Raw genomic sequence first — 27376 nt, forward strand, 5'->3', positions numbered from 1 at the left:
ATCCCTTATTTTAATTGTTTGCTGTTTTGGCACGTGGGTGCATCATAAAATGAAGTATGGAACTTTGCTGCACCATGTTCTCAGGTAACTATGTAACTTGAAAGCAGACAATCTATATAATACAAGTACGGTACCATATAACAGTCTAGGCTACTGACTTCAATGGTCTGATGAACTATTGCCACATCTGCTTTTTTACCTTCTGTGAACAGCAATTTAGGCGTCAGGGACATCCAGTCCTTAAAGTAAATAACATACAGATACTGTCATGCTAGTACACTATTCAGACCAGAGATGCTGAAAAGAAAGTCCTTGAACATATAAACATTGCATCTTCTTGATTAAAGTGTATACCGTGTCTTTCCTGAATGACCACAGAGATAATATTCTTACATATAAATACATACAATATTCTTAATAAATACATATTACATATAAAAGTATGTCTTTAGCTCTGTCACTGTAACATACATGCCGGCAGATACAGACACGTTAGATTGTCGAACAGTATGATGGGGGAGGGACGAGTAGAAAGTTTCTTGTCGAACAAATAAATGTTTTTTTTGTTGTTGTTGTTTTTCCAGGCTGGCAAGCATAGCTGTGTACAAAGTTGATCAGAAAGAAGGGAAGAACTTTTAACGCTGTCGTCTCCAGTTTCCTGGTAGAGGCGTTTCCTTAGGGGGCATGTGCTTTAAGATAGTTCCTTTCAGAGACGTGTTGGGAAAAGGAGCTACATATTTGGACATGGGTACCTGGCTAAAGCTGCTCGTGTTTGTAGCAGTTCATCTTTCTTCTGCCTATGGATACGATGGAGGTAAGGGATGCGTTTAGTTCTCTTCACCGTATTGCAGACAACTCTGTTATTTAATTTTAGTTTTTATATAAGCGTTGCTTTACTATAGAGCCTGCACAATGCACTCAATTGTGTTATTATTTGTTGTACATTCCGGTTGTGCATTACCCTTTTTTCTCCTTTAATTTCGCAGTATTTCAGGCTCCTGTTGAAATCGGTTGTTTTTGCAGAGTTTAAATTGTTTTGCAAAAGTTTCTACATGCAGTTTTTGCCATCATTCAGCTCAATGAAATGCTCTATTTTTTTTAACTCGGACATTCTTAGAAACTTGTTGACGTGGGAGGAATTTTGACAGGAGTAGGGAGGTATGGAAAGTTTAATATTTTCTGGCGCGCGCAACTACTGTGAAATGACAACCGTAATTTCTTTGGATGGTGTGACGATTACAAAATTAAAATATAGCCACGTTTAACAATCATAATAAACTAACCCTATCCAGTAACATTGAATATTTAAGAAACTCCAGTTAACCCAATTCATACTGGATAACAACATTGTGGCGATTCTGTTCGATGCTTTAAATTAACTTAACGAAGCATTTGTGTGGTTCATTGCATACCATCTGAATGTGTTTCTTTTAGTGTGTACGTTTATAATCTATGAACAACCACATTATTATGGCGTGGACAAAATATATTTCAATATATCGGAACATACATTACACTATATTTTCAATGTATTGCTCTCTATGGGATAAGTTGGCCACCTATTTGAGTTGAAGATATAAATTGTAGCCATCGCTACCTCGCCTGCACAGAAAGTAGATAGACCATAAAGTGGTCCTTTAAAAATCCGTTTACTGTAAAACTGTATGCTATCTAAACGCCTATGAATCTATTTGTTGTAAAATCTTTTATGGGATTGTTGTGATACCTTTGAAAATGAATAAGCTGAACAAGATTATAAAATAGACTAGCTTTGAGGCTATACTGATATGTAAGAGAAACCATCTTTACCTTTACCTTAGTTTTTACTTCTCACCTGATGAAGAGACCTCTGTGGTGTTGGAAGCTAGTATATTTTATATACATATTTAGCTGATCCTCTTAAAAAGGGAAACAGACTTTGTTGTACTTCTCATATATGTGGACCAGCATGGTTTACACTATTCTACAGAACTGGAAAATAATTAATATTGTCAGTGGGAAAGACAACTCCAGCCACATAACACTTAGTGAGTGCCAAACTTCCACACGATGTGATGTTTGCAGCATCTTTGTCCAGGGCTCAGACTCACCACACTATGTTCCAGTGGTCCACATAACCGCTGTGGTCGGGAGTAGTTACAGTAACAGCCTGTTACATTTGCATTGGCTTTGTATCAAATTTAATGCCTTTAACGTGTTGCTGTCAAAAATTGGTGAATTGCATGGAAATATATAATATTCTTTATTTATATATATCACCTTTCATAGTGGACCACCATCACAAAGCACTTTACAGTGGAAGGCTGTGAATTGTGCATCATATACAGAGTCACTTACAATAGGACACTGATTTAACATCTGATCCGCAGGATGGAGCACAAGGTGGTTAAGTGACTTGCTCAGGGTCACACAGTGAGTTAGTAAGTGGCAGAGGAGGGATTTAACCAGTGACCTTCTGGTTACAAGCCCTGGACTTTAACCACTGGACCACGCTGCCTTATAAATATATTTGTATTACCTGAACAATCTGGATGCGTTTTCATTTTTCGAGGGCAGTGATGTTCCCATGTTTTTCTTCTTGTCTTTTAAAAGGCCTATGTTATATTCCGTTTAAGTAAGATTGCCTAGATTTATTTTTAATACCAAAAAGCTGTATATTGTGCCTACAATAAATGTTTTGTCAGACTTTTCCTGGTGAGTCATTTGTAAAAGTTCCCAGTAGATACTCTGAATGATTACTCACATGATTGTGAGATTTATAAGCTGTGGTTACTAATAAAACATTTTGATGTCTCTCCTAGATTTTGGGGTCTATTCCCATGAGATAAACAACTGGTCTTTTCTACTGGAGGCTGAATTATTGACAATTATTGACAATTATTGAAACGAGAGACACAGAGGGTTTGACGTTGAAACGGCTCACAGGTGCAGGCAGTTGCAGTGATTGGTGGCCGCCACTAGGGTACCAGCAATGGTATCCCTAGTGTGGAAGGATATTGATATACAGGTGTACATTGAAATACAAAATGTAAAACAAACACTGTACAAAAACAAAGCTAATAAACAAAAGGTGGCCAAGCTCGGGCCATGCACTACTCTCACTAAAAGGGAGGTCCCGCACCAGGAACATTATCTTTGCACAAACTAAATAAACATTGGTGTGGGATTAAAATTCCCCTAAATGAGTCCCTTTTTTATATGATCCCGGTTCAACACACGGTGATCAGTGGTAGCTCGTCCTGGTTCCACACACAGTTGTGCAGGTTCTTCTCCTTCACCTTGTAAACACACAGCTTGGTACATCACAGAACAAAGGATTGTCTTGCCAGCCCCTTTCTAAAGGCAGGTGACCAGGGTTAATTGGTTATCAATTCTGCACATTCCTTTTCAGTTATTCAAATTAAACACATTTTTAGTTACAAACCCCACTGTTTTTAGTTTTAGTTACAAACCCCCAATGTTATTTATAATCAAACAATAACAAAACTATATTTTACGGGGGCAGGCTTTAGCCATGCCACAGGTCATTTTTCATAATCTGTAATTCAGACTGAATCTTCCGGCTTGTGTAACAAAAGTAGAAAAGTCATTGAATTGCCTTGTTGCATATTCAAGACTGTAGATGCTTTTCTTAATTCATTTTGACATTAGCATGCTGAAAATCAGAGGGATGACAAGAGAGAAGCAGGCTACAGTTACAAGGCTGGCTCCTGTTGTTAACAAAATTGAAAGTAATCCTCTCCTACAGTCAGTTCTGCTGGGGAAGAGTAGTCCATCATATCTGTGTCCTTAAGCTTGCCACCAACGTCCATTAGGTGGAAACGAGTGCCAGGAAAAGTCACCTTGTAGTAACTTTCCACAGTGGAGGCCCGCTGTTAGTTGTATGACAAGCCAGTGAGAGACATGTTCTTGTAACTTCAGCAGATGTTCCTGGAAAAAGTGTGTTCACACTGAGGTGCAATTAGGATGTTGGTGACTTATAGGGACTGTAAATAGCTGTGTTGTAGATTGTCGGGGAAAAATGATTATTTTACGATTCAGGGCTCAGAGGTGAGACTATCAATTACAGAGCTATTGACCAGGACGTAATGCAATTCGTTAGAGATGTTAGCTACCACTTCTAAGTTCAGTCTAAGTGAGGTGCGTAATGATAGGGCAATGGTGGCACAGCAGGTGGTCATTTAACAGATTTAAAGAACAATAATAAAAATAACGCAATTGTGGTCCTGGAGTGCCATTCTACACCAGGTTAAACAGGTACAGTGTAATTCAATATTTAACTGCTATGGGACCTGGATAGAGGTTTAATTGGTTCAGTTAAACAGTTAAGAACATGGTTTGTACAACTGCCTGGTCTGGAAGGGTCAGAGTTGCTTGGACAAAGTATCAGAGGAGGGATTATACTGTACTGCAACCAGTGCAGGTTTTTAGAAGATCAGTTAGAACTTCAGAAGCAAAGAACATGTATGTCTGGTTTCCAGTAGCTGGTTGATCTCAGTTTTGTCGAGTCGGGCTTTAAAGGATCCCAGTGGTTCAGCATCAAAGACACGGCTACTGTAGATAACCATTTCCATACCCTCACCACTCTGTCTGCACTTCACTTCCAGCTGTGTCCTCTGCTCCTGGTTTCTGTTCTGTGTTTAAATTGTTGGCTAGGGTTAACGTTATCAACTTCTTTTAAGATTTTAAAGACCAATCAAGAACTACCTCATTGAAACATGTCCCCTGCTACAGTAAACCTTGTGGTTACCCGGATATTCACCTGCATTAATTAAGTAACCAACTGAAGACCTCCAGACTCAGGTTAGAGTTTTTACTGGGTGAGTAACTCCTAATAGTAGGTTAATATATTTACATATTTGCTCCATTTATCCGTCCGCCATTTGACTGTTAGATTGGCGCGGAATTAAGTTCTTTACTGTACGTGCTTTGAGAAAGAAAAAAGAAAAAGTAATACAGCTAGTAGGAACATTACATTTGAACAGTTTTATTTTCCTTTCACAGGACTTATCATTGTTAACCCTTTATATTAATGAAAGTGTATTTTTTGTTCACCAGAAAGTCTTTGTGCCTGTAAACGTGGCTCCACATGCATACTGTATGTTTAAGTTTAGGATACCTGTTTATGATTAAGTTGCTTAATAACCTGTTGCCATAGTAAATGTCAAGCAAGTCTGGGCTGTGATTTAGAACAAAAATATTTTACGATCTAAAGATTTATTTAATGAAGGTACCCGTACTTTCAAAGAGGTAAAAGGGTATTCGGCTTGCAACCTGAATACATATAACTAAATCAAGCCCAAACAATACAGAGTGGCATCGACTGCACTTTTGTACATAATATTGATTATACTGTTGAGGTTTTAAAGAAACAGGAGCTATTGAAAATGTCCTATAAGTAAAGCTCATATAGTTCAAGCCATCCTATTTGAGAAAACTGATGATATGACACTTAAATGCTGGCATATGAACATAATAGTTTTGTGAGCAGTAAAAGTTTCATAAGTATAAGTTCTTTATTGTGCTTCTAAACTGAGACAGAATGGGACATGGGTTTGTTAGTGATCAAAAACATGGTCTCAGTGACAATGTGATGTGAGCTTCGTAGTGCGAGCAAAATAAATCTTCAAAAGAACTGGCTGTGTCTTCTTCTGTCATGACAGATGCCTTTATTCATGGTATTTGTGGTATAAACGTGCCTGCACACTCTGTACTGGGCTGAGACCAACACATATTTATATCTTTACCAGCAGGGAGAATGCTGTGTTAAGGTTGGAATGCACCTAGACCCTCTAAACTGCATTGTTTATTAGCAAACTAATTTTGATGATCATGTTTCTGATATATACTGTAGACAGGTTTTGTCAATAGGGTATAAAACCAGCAACAAGATAAGGACTGATTAGATGTAGTGAATGTGCACTGTGTTACAATTGTTCTAGGGGTTACAATTACCTTCTCTAATTTCTACGGCAGAGCTGAATGTGCAGCAAACTCAGTTCCCCAAAATGACTTTCCCTATAGAAGTACCTGGTAAGAACCTGCAATTGATGTTTTATCAAAGGTCTGCTGTTTCTCACTCATGACTGGAGCTGACCCACAGCAGTGAGAAGCAGTTTTTATATATAACACAGTATATGTCAGGGGCAAATTTTGCAGTCATGTGAGGGACAGCCATTTACATCAAAGCCCCTTTTAATAATTTTTTATCCGAAAGGTGAACAACCATATTCTGTTTGTTTGAACAGGTATGTGTTCATTAGTATGCATGAAGAACAAAAGTTAAACGGCCAGATTAAATTAGTAGCATTCTTTGATGGGGAGCTTTTGTCCTCTAGACGTTTAGCTAGCAAGCCGATGTGGTGTTCCACAGAGTAATCTGCCTTTGATGGCTTGTCTGCATGTTGCAGCATGCCTTGACTACAGCGTATAACTTGATTCTCATAACTAGTGTTTGTTACTGCAGCCCAGCAGACCCTTTTATTAATTTAAAGTAATGTCAAGTGTCTGTAATGTGAAAAAAGTAGGTGAAATGTTTAGATTTATAGTACCTTCCAGATGATTGAGTCAAAATTCACTTAATTGCCATTCCAGAGTATTTGTAGTTAGAGCAAGTGTGTGATTTGCCTTTGGTAACTGTTTGTAGATCATTGTGGTACTTTATATAGTCTGTTAGCATTTACTACACTAGACAGAAATTAGAGAATGTAGGTACAATTAGACCATCTGTCTTTGTCTTTGTGGAAAGACTGCCTGCAACAATGTTAGTTAATGCTAATTGTAACTGTAGTATGTTTTTAGGTGAAGATCACCTGGGTATTTTTATCCATTATAGGACCCAACCTATGCTGGAATTGAGCCTGGGGTTGAAAGGCATCTATTCCCATTACTGATCCAAAGAGCCACTGATCCTTTTATCCCTTATATGGTTAAATTGTACTCTGTTTTGTTATTCATGATGCAGAATTGCTCCCCTGATACCCAAAAGCAAAAGGCACACAGCATAACCTCAGCTTTGTGTCTTCGCCATACACTTAGGCAGGCACATCAGAACGTTTTTCACTCTCCTTTCATCGACTCAGCAGATCAGAATAAATTGCACCTGGTCCACACTGTGGATTCCTCTTAAACCTTAAATTCAGATTTAAAAAGGAATACAAAAAATAAATAAAAATAAACTTACAAATGACAGTTCTAAATCTGGTCCTGGAGCACCATAATACACCAGGTTTAACAGCAATAATGAATTATATAACTGCTTTAGGACTTGAACGGACATTTTCATTAGTTCAGTTAAGAACAAGGTGACGATAAGTTTGTAAATATGTATTTTGTATTATTATTTTTCTCTCTGTCATTCTTTGATATACTGTCTCTGAGGTATTTCGACAGCAGTGTGGAATTGATAGGGAGATTAAGTAAAACTGCTCGCAATTACTTGCAGTTAACGGGATTAATTTACGCGTTGAACCATTGTCTCTGATGGGTGTCTGTAAATCTAACTTGTTTTAATAAGTTAATCAGCAGCAGATCAGACAATGTAATTGGGCCCTTGGGTATGTTCTGAAACACACATTTAACACAATTAAAATGTACAACACAACAAATGAAAACCTTAACATCTAAATCTTGAAACTGAACTCCCATAGGGTTAATGCATAAAAAGGCCAGTCTGTTAGTTGCAATGTACTGTTGGCAGAGTAGTAATTAATGATTAATATCCACAATACAAAACAAAACAACATAACATATAAATCAAGTTTAAAAAGTATACTCAACCAAAAAAAAAAAATCATTGTATCCTGAAAGCTTTGAATTTAATAGAGTATCTGAAATCTAAGAAAAACAGACCAAATCGCAATACTTGGCACCACAACAGTCACTGGTGCTGCTTGCCAGCATCAGCTTCATTGGTAAATGGAAACAGATTTCAGAAGACCTGAAAAGATTTGTTTAATTTCTTTGACCTTATTGGATGATGCCTTGCTGAGGTACAGTAACCCTATGCAATTTTCCTTCGAATTTAAGACACAGACACAAAATAGCAATCCTAACTTCAGGGCTGGAAATAGCTGCTTTGTTTTCCACTGCAGGGGCTGGAGCAGCGCAAACTGTCCCTAAAGCTATCCTGGCGCACCTGAATGTTACAGTCGCCAGGCCTGCAACCCGCTTCTCTCCCTGCCCGATCGCTACACCCAGATTTATGAGGCTGGTGGCAGGATTGTGTTGCATGCGCTCAATTGACAACTAAGAACATTGTATTGCTTTTTATTAAAGTTTTATTTGGTGGTTTGCAATAGCCCTACAGTTTTTTTTTTTTTTTTGTATTGTCAGCATTGCCCTGTGTACAGTACAGTGAGGCTCTGGGGTCTGAGCAGTTCTGTATGATGGGATGATGCCCAACAGTCTGAGTCTATTTATTCCCTGTGAGGGAGGGTAGACCAGAGTGGGGTTCAGGTCTGTGATAATAGCTGATAAAGAGTAAAAAACTTGAGGATGTAGTAGTTGTGACACAGCATCTGCTTTAAATCCTTTTGCACATGGAGTGCAGCAGGCTGACTGGACAAGGGGAAAAGGAAACAAAGAATAAAGGAAAGAAAAAGGTAAATACTGCATTCAAAGCTTTTCAAAGTATCTGCCATTTCCTTTCTGATCAGTTTTGCTCATGCAAAGAGCAATTGTTTTTCCTAGTGACAGGGTAAATGAAAGCAGACTGTAATTTAGGGAAAAGTCAGAAAATGCTGTACACCTTAAATATTATCCATTACTGAAGATGTCATACTCCAGCACTGGGGCTAATGCACTACAAGTACCGTGCTGCATGCACTCTGCGGGATTGAACCCTACAATAATTGTTAAATATTTCATGTTTCAATCTGTTCAATTTATTCATGTGGCCTTCAGAAGAAAGGTGTTTCGGTGTAATAACTAACAATTAAATCACATTACAATGATGGCACAACATTGTAGCTGCAACACAGTTAATATAATTGCACTGTTTATTCACAATACACCTTGAAGGTGATTAATTGACTCTGTGTTTCTGGTTTGGACAGAGAATCCACAGATTCATTGTCAGGCATGTTTTCCATATTATATAATATATGGCCAAACCAGCACACCACATGCTTCTCGCGCTGAGCTCTGCCCTCTGTTGTTTTAGGTTCTAAAGCTGCTTGCATGTGATGCTATTTTTTTTATTAAATGCTAATTCTTTTGTTTCTAGTTTCTTATTTATTTTGTGTTGTAGGATCTGGATATACAGCGCTAGAAGACGATGAAGATTTTCATGCGCGTACACATGAAGGTGAATGCTTTTACTAATCACTAATACGCAGCTGTTTAAGAAGACAGACAGTATACTAAACCTGCATGAAGCCTGCTTTTTCTCCATAGCTGGTTGAACCAAACTAGGGCAAGGGGGGTCAAACAGAATACAATTGGTCAGTATCGACCCTTACAACAATTAAAATGACCTGGTCCAGGATCATCTACTGCACAAAAACTGATCCCGCCATGTCCGCTCCAATAACGCAACACCTCTCTCCTCAGGATGTTAGTGGAATGTCTTCCCTTTCACCACAATAATTGTAACCAATGTAAAGGACTGCCCTGACAGCTACAGGAACATCAACCTAAAGCATTCCACATGTTTATACTGGACAACTACATCTCCAAGTTTATAGCATTTTGCAATTACACATAGTGCCAGGTCAGCATTGTGAAATGCAGTACTCATACCTGGTTAAATAAAGGGGTGATTGATATAACCATGCTGTACCTACATGATGTACAGTTCATGTTTAAACAGAGCATTTAAAGGGTTTGCCCAAATGTCTTCAATCTAACAAATGAATGTAGTAAATGTTACCGGGCTGCAGGCCTTTGCTTGTCTCAGGAGAGAGGTCTACAGTTGTTTCATTTTTATGGTATCGGTATCTATTGTTTACAGCTCTCATCTGTTGTCTTTTTACAGCTCATTCCTTCAAACCAACTTTGCTGCTTGTGGGAAATGTTCTATAAAAATGAATCTACTGTATAGTTATGTTTTAACTGTTTTAAATAGTTCTTGTTATTTTACATACCAGTACTTTTTCACTGTTGGTTTCTTAGCTAAATAAAAGATCATTAGACTGGCAGCAAATATTCAAGCAAACATTCAAGAAAAAGAAAAGCAGATTCTAACAGAGTTTGAAATTTGAAGCATTGGACTGCACACAGTCAGTCGAAACAGAGTAACTGTACAGAGTGGCAGCCAAGCAGCCAGACCACAATGACTTACTTTCACAAATCAGAACTATAAACAATTATTATGCAAAAGCAGACAAGAAATGAAGCTGTACGGGCAGTCAACCAGACACCAGAAACAGTTTATTTTCACTTCAGAAGACTTTATACAGTAAGTAATGCAAAGCGTACAACTACTGACTTCTAGCCTATTTTGAAGGCTTGGTTTTGAACTGTGGGGAATAATACATGATGGAGGTTATTGTTCATACTGGGATTTGATCCAGCTTGAACTGGACAGCAAGTGGAGAAACGTGACTAGATTAACTTTGGGTGTACATTCTTGGAATTTAGATGTTGCTGTAGCAAAAAAAAAAAAAAGAAAAATAGAGGTATTAAATAAAAAGTATATTGTCTGCTGGGTGTATTTCAGTTACTCAGAAAGCAGTAGGTGTACAGAAAGATTTGGAGTAGTAGGGCTTGTTGAAACGGATTGGGTTCTGCTTTAACACATTGGGGACTACAATACACGACTGCCTTCAAACTTAATTACATTTACGTATGTTTTTTTTATTTAATAAAAACTTTAAACAATAAATTAAACTGAAAATGCTTCTAAGTATATAATCAAAAAGTCTGTTATTTAGATGTGATGCTGTTTATCATTAAAATAGACCCAATTGTAATGAATTGATCTAAATCTCATTTTTAGTATCACTATTTATAATATTCAGAAAATATCCATCAGTCATCAAGTCTGATATACTGCATTAATACAAATAATTACATCTGCCTAACTTAGTATGAATTAAGCAAGAAAGTCAGTTTGAAGTACTCATTAACCCGGAGAGCTAATGAAGAAACTGTCCTTCAGAACAGAATGAATGGGAACGAAGACTCCTCCTGCTTCCCACTGTCATGAACAGAACAGGTGGTATTGCTCCTAAGTCACAGATCGCACATTGTCTTCAAGGTGCTTTTTTTGCCTACTATTTATTGCAAACATGGGGGATCTCCTTCTCACTCTACTTCTTTTATCCCTGCTGACAGAGAATCCTTGGTGCGCTCCCATCAAGGTAAAAAACGGCCAAGCCAGGTGTCGAACGCCCAGAGGAGAATACTACAAAAATGTCATGGGAACCAGGTGTAACATTCACTGCAACAAGGGCTACGAAATGCAGGGGCACCCGGAAGTCCTCTGTATGTCGAGCAAGCGGTGGTCAGGCAACTACGCGTGCAGAGGTGAGCAAGACAAGCAGCCACTGCAGGCTGTGTACATCAGAGTGATACAGCGCAGTAGACTGATTGAACTCTGAACCTTGTTGATGCTGAGCTGATAGTTTTGGTCTTTCAAATGTAAGTGTTGTTTTCCTTTATAAAGTTGGATGTTCAACACAGGACAATTCAAATGTTGTACCTTGTGTAAAAATGACTTGATGGGTCTGCAAGGACAAATGAGATTTATCCTGTCTGCCCCAAAAACAAAAAAAACCAGAAGCAAGGCCTGACTGCAATTTGAAAACCATGTCTTGTTTCTCCCTTCTCTCTTGCACCTTTGGTTTATAGCCTACTGATACAAATGTAAAAGGCAAGTGATAGTAATACTGGAAAGCTGTAGAGTATCTCTTGCAACTGCCCCCTATCTGCTTCCTCTGGCATGCAGCTCGAAGACTAGCTGGTTAAATTAAACAGAGGGCACTGATTCATTCAGCTACTGGAGAATGCAGGAAGCAGCTGAATGTTTAGAATCTTCGCAGTCACTAATTTGAATGCCTCCATTCATTTGATGGTAATGAATGACATGAATACATTTGCTGCACAGACTTCTTCAGAACTGTACTGAACAGAGGTTCTCTTCTAGGATTCCCTAATCCTTTTCCAAGCAATTCAAGAACTGGGTTTAAGTTGGGCATCGGGTTCCGTCCTTACCAGCTCAGAGCTTTCTTGCCGTATAATCTTGTATCACAGAGATAGGAATGTTGTTATTACATTTATAAAATAAGTGTTCCATGTCACTGTGCAAACAGACTTCAACTGTGGTTAAATTAGTACCCTTGTAAAAGTTTACCACTATGCATGTTTTCCTATGCTTGTTCCCATGGTTATACCATAGTTTGTCATGTTTATTAATATAATTTGCTATACTTTGCTATTCTTTGCAATGCTTACCTATGCTTTACCATGCTTTCATCTTGCCTTATTAGACTTTGGTATGATTCTACTATGGTAAACTTCTGTAAGGGGAGATGCAACAAGGTATACTGCAATATAAAACTGCCCTGAACTTGAATTCCAGACATACTAACTCTTTCATATAAAAAAATATAATAAATATAAAATATGGGTGCCATGATGCTTTTGTAATTTGTCCCAGGTCATTGTTTCTGAGCTAAAACAAGAACAAGGTGTAAGCCAGAACGCTTGCCAGCTGAGCTTTCCTCTGCAGTAGTTCACCTCAGGATTCATGTATGGGTCTTTTGTAGTTACGGATGCTCCTGGGTCATTATTATTTCCTGGCCTGATATTGCCCCAGTAAAAGTTTACCACAGTCAATGTATGCAGTACGCAGTATGCTTTTACCATGATTTTCCACAGTACAGTTTTATTCAACTCCTGTAATTTACTGTTGCTTGGTTTCAGAAATCCGCTGTCCAAAACTGACTTTGCCAGCCAATGGAGGAGTCAAGTGTTCCGATGGTTCTTATTTTAACTCCAGGTGCCAGTTCTTCTGCTCCCCTGGTTATCAGATGAAAGGAGAGCAGTCTGTGACCTGCATGAGTAACAAAGCCTGGACTGGGAAGCACACATCGTGTGTGGGTAAGTTAGAACACAGCACAGCTGTTTTTGCTTACACACTTTAATTGCCTTATTTAATTGTCTTGGGGAAGTGCAGAAGCTTTCATGCTGACTCAATAATTAGGTGTAATTTGTTAATTAGATGTTTGTTCCAGTGGTTTATCAATGTGAATTTTAAATGTAACTAATTGCTTTAACATGTGCTAAAAGCAAGGGTGTAAGCAGACAATTAGAGCTTAAACGTATTTTTTTTCAGTACAAATTTGCCTGGAAAGTAAAACCAGCGTGATTGTTACAGCTCCATTTCCCTGTAGACTTCATCTGACGTCTGTACCCCACTTGGTTCAGCACACATTGGCCCCTAAATTCATTACAGCACCGTCTCGTTCCACATTGTTGTTGAGGCTTCTAGACTGCGAGAAAATCTGGCAGGAGATCTAGGCTGTAGATTTAAAAGACATTCAGATTAATAGAGCTCTCTGTCAAATGCGTTCAATTCAAGGATAAAACAAGCAGACAGCTGCAATTACATACAATGCAAAAACAATGCTAATGCAAACCTGACGTAATGGAGTTATTTTATTAATTACATTTTTTTAAATATATTTTAAGAACAGCATCAAAGTCCTGTAAGTCTGAGAGTAATATCCTGAGCATTAGTAAATCCATTTATGTTTTTTATTTATTTTTTATAATACAGTGGCACATTTAAAAAGAGCTTTGATGAATCCATTCTGAGTTGGGTTAACAAGGGAACATTAGTAATATGGAAATTCAATATATTACTATTAGTATGTTAATTCAAGTTCTATACTAAATATACGCTCAAAACAATTTTTTTTACCCAAAGTTAGAAACAGAAATAAATAAAGACTTGCAGTTGGATCAATAAATGGGCCCTTGAGTCCTTGAAGAAATCAATATTTTTTATTTGCAGACAAAAAGAGTAATTCCAAGAAGGGCCAGCAGGTGGCAGAAACGTCACAGTTTTCTTCAAGGCTGCAGTGTTCCCTTTCAAAATGAGGCTTTTTAAAAATCCTTATATTAATTTATATGTCAAATTGTATTCTAAATTATTAATACACATGTTGGTTTTCTTTAGGTGTGCTATACGATTCTAAATATATTTTTGTAAAATAACAAGTTTACTGCACTGTGTTTACTTTTCTTTCTACACAACTGAAGGGCTTTTGTCCGAAACCTCCTGAAATAAATATCTTTTTAGTCATTTCAACATTTTGTACATACAAAAAAAGTCATTTTTTCATTTATTTATTTATATATACAGGTTATGTGTTATTTTCAGTGTGTTTACAGTCAGCACTCGGATAACAGTTTTAGATACTGTGATGCATTTTTTAAAAATCTGTGGTCTTTAGTTGCTTCTGTGCATTTTCATTTGCAAGTGAACTGAGACATTAGGTTCTTATTAAGCTCTATATTCTGCAATTTTGAATACTGACTTTGGATAGTGTTTTAATTCTGGAAACTAGTGGATTTTTTTTTGTTTTTTGTAAATCTTTTGCTAAATTGCATTTCCTTTAACGTTTCACACAGTTCTGTGCATGGGTGACATTTTGATTTAATTTTGCTGTTGAGTCGTTAAAGGGGAATTTTACATACTGCTACAATGCGTACCGGATTTAAAAGTATGTACTGTATTACAGTTCATGTGTTCACAGTTGTCTTGTTTGGCAAGTTGTATTTCCAGTATCATCTCGTTAATTAAAATTAATTAAAATAATACTTTTTAATAAATGTAATAGTTGCCAATTCATTTTCTCAGTTTTTTTTGTCTTAGTAAACCTTTACCACCCCTGTGCTGACTTGGGAGCAGTGAAGATGAACACACACTGTCCTCTGAGGTGTGTGCTCTCAGCTGACTGCTTGACACTTTGCAGGTGCTCCAGAGCTACAGTGTTGGAGGACAACACAGCTTACAGGCTAGCCTGCAGGCGCCTGGTCAGACTGCAGGGGTTTGTGGTGAGCTGAGGACACCTTAGCTGACCTGAGACCAACTGCTTGGCCAGTTGTGTGCCTGCCCCCTGGGAGCTCCTGTCCAAGGTCAGCAGTGGAATAGCCTGGACTTGAACTGGTGACCTACAGGTTATAGGGTGCATCCTGCACTCCATGTGGAGTGCCTTTACCGGATGTGCCACTTGGGAGCCCCCTAAAATATTACTTCTGTTGAAAATATAGTACTGTATCAACAAAACCAACTACAGTACATCTAAATGGAAGCCTGCTTATTTTAAAACACATATTTTTAACATTGTGGTTTTTTTTGTGTTCCCAGAAAAAACGACAAATGTTGGAACAGGCTAAAATGAAATAATGAGATATGCATCACTCTCGTTCAACCGTCACTGCAGTCAAAATTTTATAGGGTCGGATATGTGAGTGTTGACAGGTCAAGACGGTGTCTGGTCAGCTTTAAATAGTTTTGTTACACATTCTCTCCACTGCTGCCTCTGGTGGTCAGAACATATGTGTTGAACATTTATCAGCGCGCATACCTTTAATCTATTTTACTTATTTTTTTTCGCGGAGACACCTAACTGTACCTCAATGGTGTTTTAGTTTTTAAGGCCAGATTTTCCTGCACTGTTAGGAAATTGACAGTAAGTGCTGTTGGGAAGAGCCCAACACCTGGTGCAAATGTATTCACCTCACATTATCTGTATTTTTATTTAAAAATACAGTTTTAGGGTTATGAGATATTTGATGATTTTTGATATGATTTTTCAGAAAATATTTCTAATTAATATTGAAGAATATGAATTGTGTCTACTGGAATCAGTCACAAGAAAGCGAAGTTGCCCCAGAGTGACTCATTTGCTAAACTGGAAGTAAACCAGAATCGCGTGGCTCTAAATACTGCAACCTAATATCTGTGCCTCACTTCATTCTCACATAGATGATCTGATTATACCACGGTAGGACACTTTTTTTATCACACTGTATCAAAACTCCAAGCCCCCTGCTGCTGCGTCACTTTTGTATTACTGCTGAACTTGAGGAATGAACTGAACAAACTGCCTCTGAGCCACTGACATTCTCACACACTGTACCGGAACTGCTGAAGATGCAAAGTGTGCTGTTTCTGTCAGTCCAAAAAGAAACTCACCACTTTCAGGGAACTGGTTTAGGGGCATTTACCACAGCTTGTACAATCTATATTTTTATTTATTTGATTTTATTGTGCCTGCATTCATTTTCCAGGCAGTTCTTTGATGCTTTACTCACTCCAGTGAAGTGCATAGGTGCTATATCCTCTGCATAAAGAAAATATTGTAAACCCGTCAATGTCCCAGGCAGTTGGTTGGTGTCCCATTGTCTCACTGTGAGTAGAACCATGCAGCTGTCACTGTAGCAGTGCCTGGGTATCTAATGCAGTGCAATACAGCAAACACTTATAACTAAAAGTCAACACAATTCAATATCTACTGGATAACGCCAGCCTGTTTGGGTATGTTGCTTAATTACGGTACTACATCAATGTAGAAAAAGGTAATACAAGTAGTCGATCAGTCTTGTTTTCCTGGTGAAACGTATGAATAGTATAGCCAAGGTAACTAGCAGTACTCACCTGGAATGTTAATGAACCTCTGTCTGTCTGTACTATCAGTACAGTACACCAGGAAATACAATTCAGACATAAGCAAGACAAACATGGCCTAACTGGACCAAAGCCAATAAGATGTTAATTGGAGGATAAAGACAAGATGCCAATTTTATCTGGAAGAGGATAAAATGACCTTTGCCATAGATTAGTCTAATAAGTAAAATTCAATAGACAATTAGAATGTAGGAACAGCTTTTGACGGGATCTCTCAAGGGTTTTTTTTATGCCAATAAAGCTTTTCTCAACCAGAGCCCAGAGTTGCAAAACTGACCTAACAACCTATACTGGGGAGAGTAACTGCCTCACGGCTGTGGAGGCGAAGCTGTGGAAATATAGCTAGGGGAATGAATAAAAGGCTGAGATGTCTTGGTGACATTCCAAAACTGGTTAGCAGTCCAAGTCCAGAAAACCCAGAGCGACCAACTAGCTTTATGTGAAAGAAACTACATCAACTGCTGAATGCTGATGAAAAACACAGCAGGTGTCATCTGTTTTTTAATGTATTGAAGTACATAAACAGATGACATTAATGTGTGTCATACAGTTATGTAATACAGAAGTGAAGTGATTCACTCATGAACACACGCCGTACGTTGTCCTGCAACTGAACTGCCTGATTTAGCCACTGCATTTGACCTACAGTATGTATTGCTCACAATGCATATACATCCGCAACCACTGCAATACAGGTTACTAGGAATGCACTGAAAAGATACACTGGTGAAGAGCCCATTGCTCCCTCTACAAACAGTGTTTCACTTCCAGTACTTTGTCAGAGAGAACAACACCTGAGTACTGGTGGCTTCCAAGGGAGGAAATATCTTCACGCATGTTTCATCTGTCGTGACTTCTGCCTGTGTGCAGAGATGTAGAATTCAATCGTTTCAGTCAAATACAAGAAGCAGTTGCTGGGTACAGTAACACTCTAAAGGAAAGGTCATTCTTCACGCTGTAAATATCAGATATTTCCATTTCTTTGCACAGCAGGAGTCCTCTAGTGGCACAGATCGCTAATCTGTTCAGAATTGTACGTTTTGTAGGGTTACCTAAATAGCAATTTACTTTTGAAAGCTACCAGAAAAATCCTTTTTTTTGCATGTGATCAAAATGTATTCATTCTATCTCACTATTATACCTTGAAGTGTTGAACAGAGATTATTTTTCTGTCTAAATACAGAATACAGTGTGCCACATTTTCTTATGTTGGTCCTTGTGGCAAAGTGTTTAATAGTGTACAGGTGCAGGTGATTAAAGAACAGACAGACAATTGTAATCCAGGTGCAAAGGTTTGTTTTATTTATTTTGACCAGTGCCTGACAGCAAAGCAATAATGATGTTAAGTAATACAGCAGCGTGTGTTACTTAAATTATAATCCCCGGGTTTGCCCTGCAAATAATAGTCCTGTTTTTATTATATACCCACACAAAACACAAAACAAACACACAAGTCCGTTTGTGCGTGAATTAGTGCTAGTGGTGCAAACACAGTTTATTGTGATACAGTGCAGTGCTGTTACGGTTTTGTGCTGGCGACAGCTCCGGAATTGTGTTTAGCCATCTAGTAATATACAACACAAGACAATCACAGACAAACAAAACAAAACACTCACAAACTTTTTTTATTCCTCACGGGGTCTCTCACAGTCCTTACAGTTCAAAATGCTTTTAAACTTATACATCGCTTCGACCCCTATTTATACCCTCGGAACGAAGTGTCTGGCCAAGTAGTCCAGTGTATTCTGTTCCCTCCCTCCCGTTAAGCCTGGAAGATTTACCACCAAGCATCTGTGTCTTTCTGTCACAGTCCTTCACTGTGGAATGTCCTAACTTTTGATCTAATTTCATTTATAGATTTAAGACAATCTTGTTAGACTGTTACACTCGTTTTTTTTTTTCATTGAACTGGTAATTTGTTTACATTGAATTATTTTTTTTAAATTCTGGGTTTGTATTATTTGTTGTTTAAATTCTGGGTTTGTATTATTCATTTGCCCCAGGATGTGTGTGGAAATGGTACTTGGTATCCTGGGAAAACTAAATTGAAATGGAATTAGTTGGTATGGGCCTTCCAGACCCAATGCATACCATTATTAAATGTGCCTTTGGACCAAATGATATATCATTACATAATCATTCTGAGCCCCCTAGATTAGAAGACACTGTAAAATAAATCAACAGCCTCAGAGGACTCGAAGAAGGCAGCTCAGCACTGCTGGAAACACTCCATTTTAAACAGCAGATCTCTATTATTTGTCATTCTTGTCTTTTCTTTTCCCTTTTGTCCAGATGTGGAACCGCCCACTATCAAGTGCCCCAGTGTGAAAGAGAAGACTGCCGAGCCAGAGACGCTGACTGCCCGAGTGTACTGGGAAACCCCTGAGGGAAGAGACACTGCAGACGGCATTTTGACCGAGTCAGTCTTATCTGTTTGCTAGCTGAGCTAGATAAGGAATACAGGACGGTACAATTCTGACAGTCTGACCCATTGAAAGCTGGAGGCATAAACAAACCTGGCATGTGTTGCTGCATGATAAAGATCGAAATGTGCACATTCCTTGTTATTAGAGGCTTTTGACTGTCAAACTCCCTGACATGGACCTGTGCTAAATAACCATTTCCTTACTAGCAAAAGCCATCTAGCTGCAAGAGCCAGATAAGTCTGAATTGGACCCTATGAAATATTCGTAATACTACACAACACTGCCTATATACATGCGTACCAATTTCAAATAATGTGTAGATTTTGTATCATTCTTGTATATGATACCCTTAACAGTAGTACCACTGTAAAACCATGTGACCTGCATGTTTATTTGGAAGGGCAACCCACATACAGACCACAACTTCAATAATATGTCTCTCGCATGTAAAACCACATGCAATCAATATCAACTAAATGTGGTTTTGCCTTTTTTTAATCACAATTTGGTTTCTTATTTCAGTTCCGCATTTCTTTGGTAAAGGTGACCAGAACTCACTACCTGTTTGTTTGTTTAGGTGCTCTGAGCTTGCTATACATGTTTTGTGGAATTTAAATCAAAGATATATTTGACAACAGTCAATATGGGGCAATACAATGCTGCTTTCACCAACTTAATTAAGATATTAACACATCTATTTGTTTTCCTTTCCAGTTTAAGACACTGAAAGTATGTTTTACTTATCCCTTGGCAGTTATTTTACTAACTTACTGAGTGCTGAAAGAATTACTAGTAGAAGTGTTTTTATAAAATGTCTTGGAAATGTCCTGTATTCTGACTGGCTGCTGGCATTCCAAAGCTACACTTGGCTTCACCTCGTGTCTCACAATGCAACCAGGGCGCATGGTAATTTTACTGCACACTGTGTCATGAGTTCTTGCTTACATATCCTATACCCTTTGATTTGACAAGCATTGGCTAAGCAATGTATGTATGAGTTGTTTCCACATTGTAACACCCATAACTTTACTAACTCAATTATATTTTTTCTTTTTTTTTTTTTTAAATAACATTTGAGTGACATAATGCCCTTTTCAGAAAGTGTAAAAGCAATGCTTGTTCACAGCTCTTGGCTGTTGTGTCAATTCCGCAGCATGAATTAAACATATCCTCAAAGAGAACAATTCTTATTTTGTATACAGCACACAGAGTCTGTATTTTATTGCACAGTGAATAGCTTATGTTGAAGAGTGTTAACAAAGGGAGTGGTTTATGATAATAGTTCTTTTCTTTTCTAGTGTAACTTTGAAAGGCATGCCTCCAGGCTCTTACTTTCCAGAAGGGGATCACAGAATCCAGTACACCGTGTTTGACAGAGCAGGAAACAAGGGCACCTGCAAGTTTGCAGTGAAAGTGCGAGGTGGGTGTTTGGTCCCGAATCGCAAATGAATAGCCCTGTTCAGGTATGCTTGCTGTGATGACTCAACTGTTGCCTTTGCTGTCGTGGTCTTTTTTTTTTTTTTGACCTGAAAAAAGAAACAAGAACCAGGGGTCACAAATGGAGAGTAGACAAAGGGGTATTCAGAACAGAAAATAGGAGGCACTTTTTTACACAGAGAATTGTGAGGGTCTGGAATCAACTCCCCAGTAATGTTGTTGAAGCTGACACCCTGGGATCCTTCAAGAAGCTGCTTGATGAGATTCTGGGATCAATAAGCTACTAACAACCAAACGAGCAAGAATGGCTTCCTCTCGTTTGTAAACTTTCTTATGTTCTTATGAGAGTCTGTGGCCAAAACCAAGCTGTCGAGGAATGTTGCAAAGTGTTACTGCGTGTGTTAATTGTACAGTCAATCCACAAATTCCTTTATTGAACCAGGTAAAAACTAAAAGCTTCAGACCACCATGACATGTCCAAGAAGTCTCACAAGCATCAACCACGATACATGTGAGTGACAGGGTGGGGGGAAATAAGTGTTCAGAATACAGGCGATAAAACATGTACAAGTTATCATCACATGGCAACACAGGACAAAAAGACCACATGTACACACCATAAGCAAGTACAGGAACATTAATGGGAGGTGTTAGTGAAGCAGAGTTGCATAGTTTATGCAGTGCAGAATATTTTCATATATTTCCTGCTGTCGGCCAGATGAATTGAAAAAACATTTATTTTCTTTGTGCAGTCACTCTGTTTATCTTTAAGGCAGGGGAGTTGGCGGATCTGGACTACTTCAGAAAAGCTGGGGGAATTTAAGTTTGTTTGTATATTAAACATCCTTGTAGTGTAGTGCAAAAAAAATCAGTTTCTTTTTCAAATCCATTTTGAATTATTATTTTTTTATTCAAATCTAACAGTGTTGTTAACATCAAACTTTAAACTAAAAGATGTTTGTTATTTTTATTAAATGTGTTACCATTGAATTGTATTAGATTAAGTGAGTACAGTTTCAATATCATTTGCGATACCAACAACGTTAAAGAAACCAAAATTCATTGCTTTGTTTCTGAACAGCCCTGTTCTTTGAAAGTGACACTGCAGCAACTGCCTGGTTGTTCAGTTCTTCACATATGTGTTTTATATTTTGCATGACTGAGCTTAACAATTTTGTGTCTTCTCACCTTTCATTTCACATCATAATTATAAACCATAGGTGAGAAATATCAACCGTGTCTGCTGTCTAAATGCAGTGAAATGAGATGACAGTCTCAGTAATTCAGCTCCTGGTACCTTGAAAGCTGTTTTTTTTTTTTTTTTTTTTTTTTTTCCTGGTTTTTTTTTTTTGTTTTTTTTTTTTTTTTTTTTTTTTTTTTTTTTTTTTTTAACAGGCATTTAACAGGCTGTAGAAAATGTCAGTTTATTATGATTATTGGTTGTTAGTTGCGTTGAAAATGAATTATATCCTGTGGTCACTTAGTAAAGCCTGGCCTCACAGCATTTGACAGGCTGCACAAAACATATAAGTGGGTTTGTGAGATGACATTAAGAGAGGTCATTTCTCAAAGAACCTATGGTGCACGGCAAGTGCCTTTTGAAAAGCCGTGATAATAAATGGGGCAAGGTGATATAAAATGGGTTCACCTGTAATAATAATAATAATATTAATAATAATAATAATAATAATACTATGAACTGTTACTATGGAGCGGGTGGGTTTTATGGGAGGGTTTTGGTTTTTGTCTTGTTTTGTTTTTAATAATAATAATGATAATATTAATTAAATTCCAGAGAAAACCAAGCTGGCACTAGTTCAGATTATTATTTGTCTTTCAGGAGAAATTGAATACCAGGGGTCACTGATAGGCACTTTAGTGTGTGTGACTTTACTTTCTAAGAGCTCAATAGTTCAACCCACACCCAACATCTCAGCAAAGTTAATGATTAGATTGCGAGGACTGTGGACTACTCTCTCATCCTGAGAGCATAGTACCTTGCGTATTGGAGGACTGTGAGGAATTTCACACTGATGCTCTTGTGCTGTTGTGCAAATGATACAAGACAAATGTTTTGAATGATGAAAGCACTACTTTTAATCAACTTGACCTGGTTTCTTATGAGTTTAACATTAGAATTCTGAGCGTATTGAAGTTGCGAATGCCCTTGTTGAGGAATTTACCAAAGATAAATACGATAGGGCGGCGGAAGAGGTGTGTTTGTCATTCACTACGTCTCCTTCTCATTTATAAATAGGGTCATAGGAAAAGGGATACACCTTCCAAATAGACTCTTCCCAAGCTGGCCTTTTTATGAAAGGGTTGCTGCCACAACACACAACATGTACCTGCCTAATTAAGTATAATATCAATGAAACCCAGTCGCTTTCCTTTTGTTACACACAATGCATGGTTGTTTACAACTCAAAGCTTTCTCAGTCTAACACCCAATACAAAAGCTGGATGGTGGATTTCATCTGCCAGATCTATCGTGCATAATCAGTTCATACATACCGTTCTGTCAGTTGTTCTATTAGTCGTGGGGGATGGCAGATTCATTACAGCGTTAGCATTTTAAATGTATGTATGTTGCACTACTTCCTGTTATTCCGTAAAATAATAAAAATGACCATGTTCCTGGCCAGTTGCGGCGCTCAGTTCGAGCATGTTTGCACATGGAAACACAGTCCGCGTTCGATAACCTGTATTTATTATGTCTTCTAGTTCGCCGCTGTGGCCGTCTGCATCCCCCAGAAAACGGCTACATGAAATGCAGCAGCGATGGAGACAACTACGGGGCCACGTGCTCGTTCGCCTGCATGGGGGGGTTCGAGCTACAAGGAAGCACAGCCAGAGTGTGTCAGTATGGGTTGACCTGGGCCGGGACTGAGCCATCTTGTGCACGTAAGTATAACAGAAAACATAAATGAACTGCAGGAAGAACTCGCCAATATGCTGTGGCATATACATTGTGTTAAATGACATAAAAGCACACGCTATCTGATCTTTTCTCTACCTTGGAATGATTTGCACTTGAAGAACAAGATGAACAAACATTCTTATTTGTTGATTTGTTTTAACAGCTTGGTCTGTGAAGAACACGCTTTATGAATGTGCTGTTGAAAGGTTGCGGGCTCTATGGACAGCTGTTACTGAAGTAGATTCTTTTAAATATCTCACCATTTCAACACCAACAAATATTTATACTCCTATGGCTTTTGGAAGAATGCCAAAAGGTTGATTTTACCCAATAACGGTACAATATAACCCTGCAGTATGTAAAATATAACCTTGCAGTCTGTATATTTCTGTTTCTGTCTAGGAGACTTGACATTGAGTGTCAGCTCATTACCAGTCCATGAATGATTTTGACTGCCCCTTGGCATTGATTTAAACACTGTTGCATGTTTATCTTGAGCATGTAAAGCAGACTGGGCAACCATTACTATTCAATAAAGACGCAGAATGGTGGTCTCAAAGTTTAGAACCAGATTATTCCAGTAGATCACATTTACTTACTGCATCTCCCAACTCAAAGGATTTCTTTGACTTTAGATTACAGATTTGAATAACCATGGAGAGTAATTACTTTGATTCAAAATATTCATAAGACGTTCTTCACTGAGCAACTCTCAATGGTTTTCATACTCTTACGTGGTACTGTACCTATTTGTGAAATAAGTGCATAACATGGAAACGTGCACAAATACAACTACAAACCTATACCTGTATTTGGAGCAACAAAAATATGTATTTTCCAATATAAGATTGTATTAATGTTAGTGTGACAGTGTGAAGAGGACAATGAGAATATATAAATATTGAGTGGTCTCCCTTCGTTCAGTCAATGATTTCCCAAAGGTACACACATTAGTTTGATATGGTTGCTAATGCAGTGGTCTGTGTCAGGAAGCTTGATTGAACAGTGCTGTTCCACAGTTCTGTTCGTTAGGAATAAATCCACCTCTACGAGCAATTTGTCTGTTCACAGTGTAAATATTCCAGAGTTTTTTTTGTTTTTTTTTTCTGGTAAGTGGATGGAATCAGAATTTTAGTTTTCTTTACAAGAAAAAGTCTGCAGGCTTTTTCATGCAAAAAGGTGTAGGATACTGTATTGTATTATCTACAGCATACAATATTAAACACTCTGGACCTGATTAATCAAAATACAATTTTCACATTTTTTCTGGTGGGGGTGGGGGTGGTGGGGTAAAATAAAACTCTTGATTTTATATTATGTAACAAGCAACGAGTTTAATTAAAGGACGCAAAAGTGTGCCAAAGTTGGTTGGTACTAGTTATTTTAAACAATAACCATTTGGTTTTCCTTTGACTAAAGCAGATTTAAGTTGTATTTTTGTGTAAAGACCTTAATGAATCTGACCCACTAGCTTTTGTGATCCTCTCTTTAGGTGGTAAAGCAGTAATTGCTAAAGCGCTTTCAATTTCATGCTGGCTTGCTAAAACATACGGTTTTATGTGTACAGTAAAGAAGGTCTAGGCTGTGTGAAGTCAAGAAGCTTCAGCTTTCAGTTTTTAGGTGGTGATTAATGTACGTTTGGGTTATTTTCTGGGGAACCAGAATGGGGTATTGGCGGTCATTTAATTTTCATTGGGTGGTTAGGCAATGGTGTGTACTGCCTGAGGGTTTTGGTGACCTCTCCGCACTGCTTCTTTGCAGCTATGAATATAAATGTAGCGGTGAGGTCTGCTGCCGCCCTGCTGGATCAGTTCTATGAGAAGAGACGGCTGCTCATTGTGTCTGCACCCTCTGCAGCCAATCATAACTACAGGTTCCAAATGGGAATTCTTCAGGTATGTGACAAATCCAGCTGATCGCTCGGTACAGATAGAAAACCACAATTCAGCCCGGTTAGAAATAAAAACTGTTCTAAATCTTTAAATTTTGTCTTGTAAAATTATTTTTTAAAATAATGATTTTGTCCCTGTAAATGTGGAGCAGGTTGGTCAATGGTTTCTAGCTCAAGCCAGGAGCAGGGCTGCGTTGCTCAATGACAAGTGCAGTAAGATACATGGTGGTTTTCAGAAAGCCCATCACGAGGTGGATGTCAGCTTGTAATATACAGCACTTTTATGATGTTCTTTAGAACTTGTTCCATCAGTCAACATTGAGTTGGCTCCCCTGTTTGTCCTACTTTTTCAGCAAGCTCAGTGTGGTGTGGACATGAGACACATCACCATCATTGAACTTGTAGGAGTTTACCCAGCGCAGATTGGCAGGATCAGACACCGGCTCATCCCACCAGGCCTCTCCTTGCAATTGAGGTATGCAAATCTGTTTTACACCTGCCACTGGGAGATTATTGATTGTATCAGAAACAACATGCACCCTCATTAGAAGGTAAGCCTTATACATGTGGCTTCCAACCTCAGTGTTTTAATGTATATGTATTATACATTAATGTGTCTGTGTGTGTGTGTGTGTGTGTGTGTGTGTGTGTATATATATATATATATATATATATATATATATATATATATATATATATATATATATATAGCTTATTAGCTTAATGGCAGTTTGCATAGAAGGACAATTTTTACAGTCTTGTTAAACTCCTGCTCTTAGTAACCTGCTTCTTTGTGTCTCTTCTAGGTTGTTGCTGCAGATCTCCCATACCAGTTACACCATGGTGCTGATTGACAAGCATGGAATGGACAAAGAGCGCTACGCGTTCCCCGTCACTGCATCGGAAATCTTCACCCTGATCGATACTTTCCCTCTCAGAAAGGAAGAAATGAAAGTGCAGGAAGAGGCCGGACAGACCTGTAATTAATTCCATCGTCCACTGTGCCCCACAGTGGGATCAAGTCTTCTACCTGAATTTACTCAAAGAAGCATGCATTTTTTATATAAATATGTACAGAAAGTTATTTACTCACGTTTGTCAGTATGCACGATAGGCTTATGCTTTTGGGTTTTCTATTATTTAAATGCTGCGACCAATCATTTCTGTTTTATTTTTTTTTATTTTTTTATTTTTTTATATAACGTGGGAGAAAATCTCACCGTCTATGCAGCCCAGACAAAATGTTTGTTTTAATATTTATGTTTTGAAATATTTCAGTTTGTGACTTGTCTGATTTTATACTGTCATTTATATCAATCCAATTGCAGCTGTTGATTGGGTATTTTCTATTGGTATATCAGTAAATGTGAGACATTAAAATAACCTTCTTTCTTATATTCTGACATAAATGGCATCTTTCTGTGTATACCCCATATTTTACAAAGTAAAGTTGTGTTTTATTTCCATCTCAGTAAAAGTTTTTTTGTTCAGTTCCTAACTTTTCTACAAAAAATCACCAGAAAGTAGGAATGGAATTTTGTATTTGGGGTAAAAAGGGTCTATTCAATTGATCTGTACAGTGGATAATCTTAATACCACCACATTTTAAATCCATAAAAACAATATTGCTTAAGTTTTAGATGTATTTACTGAAAAAAATGACTTTACACTATAGTTTTGGTTGGCATAAAATAATGATGTTCTCATGTCAATGGCGGTATTAAAAAAAAATCCATGGGCCCCCTGGGCTAGATTCTCAAGGCAATTTACTCTGAATCGTCATTAGCACATTTTTTTCTGAAAGGGGGTGAAAAAAAACAATTACGCATCTAAAGTAAATAAGAAACAGTGTAATCCTGCATTCAAGCCCCTGATTTCAAAGGCTTAATCGCGTATTTCTGGTTTGGTGACTTTATTGGGTATGTTTCTCCTTGCTGTTCAGTCCTCTGGTATTTCAAAGGCACATTTTAAAGAAAACTTGATGTTTTCTGTATGTATTCTCATACTGTTTAGCACAGTGCGCATTTTTGGACCTTTTTAAACCTAAAGCATCGTACATC

General features: G+C 38.0%; 1 protein-coding gene across 2 annotated transcripts; it reads left to right on the plus strand.

Annotated features, from left to right (window-relative positions):
- The first annotated feature begins 685 nt into the window (after nucleotides 1-685).
- LOC121320614 (sushi-repeat-containing protein SRPX-like) lies at nucleotides 686-26782 on the plus strand. 2 transcript variants are annotated; one of them, XM_041259094.1, is made up of 10 exons: nucleotides 686-814; nucleotides 9251-9307; nucleotides 11278-11469; nucleotides 12868-13044; nucleotides 18935-19061; nucleotides 20367-20488; nucleotides 23230-23409; nucleotides 25187-25320; nucleotides 25670-25791; nucleotides 26123-26782. In XM_041259094.1, exons 1-10 carry the CDS (start codon nucleotides 745-747, stop codon nucleotides 26301-26303), a joined length of 1362 nt encoding a protein of 453 aa, XP_041115028.1. In that variant the 5' UTR covers nucleotides 686-744; the 3' UTR covers nucleotides 26304-26782. The 2 variants fall into 2 exon arrangements, with proteins under 2 accessions (XP_041115028.1, XP_041115029.1); XM_041259095.1 differs by lacking the exon at nucleotides 9251-9307.
- Nucleotides 26783-27376: the final 594 nt, after the last annotated feature.

Source organism: Polyodon spathula, chromosome 9, assembly GCF_017654505.1.
Source record: "Polyodon spathula isolate WHYD16114869_AA chromosome 9, ASM1765450v1, whole genome shotgun sequence".
Taxonomy (NCBI): domain Eukaryota; kingdom Metazoa; phylum Chordata; class Actinopteri; order Acipenseriformes; family Polyodontidae; genus Polyodon; species Polyodon spathula.

Bases quoted from the DNA above. Each gene is read 5' to 3' on its own strand.
- LOC121320614 (XM_041259094.1), top strand. From the start codon at position 745: ATGGGTACCTGGCTAAAGCTGCTCGTGTTTGTAGCAGTTCATCTTTCT. The intron at 19,062-20,366 runs GTCAGTCTTATC...TTTCTTTTCTAG, and splicing joins GCAGACGGCATTTTGACCGA to TGTAACTTTGAAAGGCATGC. The intron at 23,410-25,186 runs GTAAGTATAACA...GCTTCTTTGCAG, and splicing joins GACTGAGCCATCTTGTGCAC to CTATGAATATAAATGTAGCG.